The 3,681-nt window shown below is 42.8% G+C and overlaps 1 protein-coding gene and 1 long non-coding RNA gene across 3 annotated transcripts; one reads left to right on the forward strand and one right to left on the reverse strand.

Moving 5' to 3' along the window:
• The first annotated feature begins 604 nt into the window (after positions 1–604).
• Positions 605–1,381, forward strand: LOC128456542 (uncharacterized). Its single transcript, XR_008341861.1, has 2 exons — positions 605–852; positions 989–1,381. It is a non-coding gene; the product is annotated as an uncharacterized LOC128456542 (long non-coding RNA).
• LOC128456541 (uncharacterized) lies at positions 879–1,901 on the reverse strand. Of its 2 annotated transcripts, XR_008341860.1 has the most exons (3): positions 1,858–1,901; positions 1,432–1,734; positions 879–1,226 (listed from the first exon to the last, which is right to left on the reverse strand). XR_008341860.1 is itself a non-coding variant. In XM_053440753.1 (2 exons), the coding sequence occupies exons 1-2, from the start codon at positions 1,686–1,688 to the stop codon at positions 1,025–1,027; spliced, it is 459 nt and encodes a 152-aa protein (XP_053296728.1). In that variant the 5' UTR covers positions 1,689–1,894; the 3' UTR covers positions 879–1,024. The 2 variants fall into 2 exon arrangements, 1 of the variants encoding a protein (XP_053296728.1); XM_053440753.1 differs by having other exon boundaries at positions 1,432–1,894.
• Between the last annotated feature and the right edge of the window lie 1,780 nt (positions 1,902–3,681).

Here is a 3,681-nt window from a genome sequence, read left to right on the forward strand (position 1 = left end):
GACGAGCCCACTAAATTACCGAAAAACAAGGAAATAGACTAGGCTAGAAATGAATTCCTATGAAGTAGTTATGGACAGTGCAGTTAGCAGAATACACGCATGATGACAAGTTTGTGCAGACCACGATAATGACGTTGTAGCCTGCACGTTCAAGAGAGAGAGAGAAAGCAAACAATAAAAATACGTAAATTGCTTTCAATCAAGGAGGCAATTAAAAGCACCCTGCAAAATACTATCCAATGAGCATTTTTCAGCACTTAAAACACTTTAAATAACAGCCCATACCGCCGTTCAAGTCCCCCTATCATGATGGATGTTGAAAACGTGAAACGCAAGCGAAAGGCCAATTGGTCCCAGGACCAATTGTTACTACTTGCCCAGTTTGTGCTGGAGCGGAGGGGGGTAATAAAGGGTAGATTCGGGGCTGGAGTGACCAGTAAGAAGAAGCGGGAGGCATGGGAAGAAATATGCGTAAACATAAATGCTTCCTTCCCTGCTGTTTGTCGCTCTACCGACGATTGCGAAAGACGTTGGTATGCCCTGCAATCACAGTGTAGGTTTGAGATTGCCGACTATAAAAGAGCTGTTGCGGCTACCGGTAAGTCCATTATTATCATTGCTTGCATTCATTTGGGAAATGCATTTGCATGTCTTAAATTTACAATTAACAAAGGCTACAGTGATATGAAACGTGAATGAAACTGAAATTTAATTTGTTGGAGGAGGATCTGCACCAAAGCCGTTGTCCCCGGTCGCATCGGTGGTGTACGCCGTCCTAGGCTCGGACGCAAGCATTACTGGCCTTCAGGGTGCAGCTGATCCTGCAGTCGAGTTGCTAAAGGAGATTGAGGGGTATGCATGCAATGATTTCAAAAGGCTTCATGAAAAACCTTTCTGTTTAATATTTACAGAAGAATTACAACGTGCAACTGGTCAACCCACTTCCCAAAAATGTGTTACAAATTAAATATATATATATTCCCCACAGGAGAAATGAAGATGAAAGTCCAGCTGCAGCATCACATCACACAGCTCTTCCTCTTCTCCCCCTCCTAGCCCTTCCTCTGCCAGCTCTTCCTCTTCCAGCAGCACCTCCTCTCACAGCTCTTCCTCTCCCAGCTGCACCTCCTCTCACAGCTCTTCCTCTTCCACCCCTTTCTCTTCCAACTCTCCCTCTTGGTGCACCCACTGGCTCTCCTCTCCCTCCTGCTGCTGGTACCAGTTCACTGTACGAGAAGAAATTGAGGATGGAAATGAGGGTTTTAAAAAGGCAAAGAAAGGTCCTCAAAGCGAAAGAGTGGCTAATAAAAATGAAGACAGAATATTACAGTCTTAAGATCGAAAAGTTGAAAAATTGAAAAAATAAATGTTATGAACTACACATGTGTGTTGACTGATTTGTGCCAAGGTGTTAAAATGTGCCAACCATACCTAAAATGTGTATTCACAAAGTGATCCCTAAATGCCAGTCCACTCGGTTCCACACGGCCAAATTCATTGTCATGTTGTCGAGCGCCATCATCATCATCATCGGGGTCATCGTCCTCTTCATCGTCATCATCGTCTGGCTGTGGAATGTTCCTCCGCTTGCAGAGGTTGTGTAGAATGGCACATACAGTGATGACTGTGCTTGCCCTCTCTGGGGTGAGGCGTATTTCGCCGTGGAGTACATGAAACCGACGTTTCATCTGCCCAATTCCTCTCTCCACAACATTTCGTGTATGTTTGTGTGCTCTAACATATATGGAGGAAAACGGTAAACAATAATAAATATGGATTTAACAAATAAAAGGCGTCAAAGAGCCAATACGATGTGTTTTACGCATAGGACTAAGCGTAATCTGCGTAATCACTTACATGTTATACTTTAGCTGTGCTCCCGGTTGTGGATTGAGGTAGGGTGTCAAAAGCCACGTCTTGCCGGGATAGCCACTGTCACCCAGCAAGTGACACCCAACTGGTACATGGTGCCTCTCAAAAAGCTGCCTCAGACCGCTCTCCATTAAAATGCGCGAATCATGGGTAGCTCCAGGCCACTTTGCAACAACATCCAGTATGTTGAAATTTGCATCAAAAACAACCTGCGTGTTGATGGAATGCACTTTCTTCCTATTGACGAACACGTCCTCATCTTTTGATGGAGCAATTATTTTTATGTGCGTCCCGTCAATAGCACCGACCACACCGGGCATACCTGCAATCGCCATGAAGTTGGCTTTGATCCTGTGTAATTGTTGAATGTCCAAAGGAAACCGGATAAACTGTTGGATGATATGTGGTCTAGCTAGCGCGTTGATAGTTTGGTTTATGGCACGGCTGACTGATGGTTGTGATATTGCTAAATCGTCGGCATTGCAAAGTTGCATTTTCCCTGTTGCTAAATAACGTAGTGTTACTAAACATTTTATTTCGGGACTAATGGGATTATTCCTGTTAGTCTGGGATGTTATTGCATCCCGCACTAAGTCCACAACAAGTTGAATACCCTCACGATTTAGCCTATATCTCTTGATTAACTCACGGTCTTCCATTGTCTCCAAAGCATTTCGTCTCGCAGCCATTTTAGGATTCTTTGTGAATAGGTCTTAGTGAGTTAGGAGTCCTCTTGAGGACTTTTAAGCTCTCCTTGACTTAGGTGCTACTTTTAGGCCTAAAATACTTTGTGAATTGCTCTTAGTGAAAAAAGTTAGGAGTCCTACATTTAAGAGTGACACGCCCATTATTTTTAGGAGTTACTCCTAAATTCGCCAGTTAGGACCTACTTTTAGCCCTAAAATCCTTTGTGAATACGGCCCCAGAACAAGTACTTGGTCCAAAGGTGTAGGACCAAGGTCAAGTTGACCTCATGTCCCTGTGAAAGAGATACATCAGCAGGGATTCTGACTCTACATCTGGACAAAACTTGGACTCAAGGATAAATCACCGGATTAGAATGTTGGGGTTCAAGGTCACTGTGACCTTACAGAACACGTTTTTATTTTCTGTCTTGTGAACGCAACCTCACAGGAACACCTTTAGAGAGCTTCTTCAAAAGATAAACTGATTAGAATTTGTCGGTTGAAGGTCACTATGGGAACTTCCTTACATCTGGCACAAACATTCACTTGGACAAAAAAAAATTAACTGTTAATAATTTAGAGGTCAAAGGTCAATGTCACCATGACATCACTAAACCGTTTGTCTCATGAACACGTTATCTTAAGTACGCGTCAAGACAAGCTTATTATCTTTGGCAAAAATGTTCACTTAGACTCAAAGATATTTGATTTGAATGATTTTTGATTCGTTTTGCTGTACATGCGTGTTGATGCCGGTAAAGGTTCATGCCTATAGACGTGTTGTTTGTCACATATCATTATTGACTTCCTTCTTCTAAATATTCAGAGAATGTCGATATTGCATGCAGTAACAAGAATAGGAAATCTATATAATATTCAGCATTCAACAGATTCCAAATGGTTTGTTTGATTGAAACTTTACAGATGTGATTAAACTCAGCAGAATCTCAGCAGCTCATCCGCTCTGGTCTTTCTAACCTGAATACATAATAAGTGACATGGGGTTTCACCTCCATGTGGTGTGATGACCTGAAGGTGCCTGCTTCTACTGATGTTAGATGGAGTTTCCCAGTCATTAGCCCCTCCACAAAGTTCCCTCTGCCTTGTCAGCAAGCTTCCCTTT

The sequence above is a fragment of the Pleuronectes platessa genome, chromosome 14 (genome assembly GCF_947347685.1).
Source record: "Pleuronectes platessa chromosome 14, fPlePla1.1, whole genome shotgun sequence".
Taxonomy (NCBI): domain Eukaryota; kingdom Metazoa; phylum Chordata; class Actinopteri; order Pleuronectiformes; family Pleuronectidae; genus Pleuronectes; species Pleuronectes platessa.

Bases quoted from the DNA above. Each gene is read 5' to 3' on its own strand.
- LOC128456541 (XM_053440753.1), bottom strand. From the start codon at position 1,688: ATGAAACGTCGGTTTCATGTACTCCACGGCGAAATACGCCTCACCCCA. The intron at 1,227-1,431 runs GTATGGTTGGCA...CTTCTCGTACAG, and splicing joins TTTGTGAATACACATTTTAG to TGAACTGGTACCAGCAGCAG.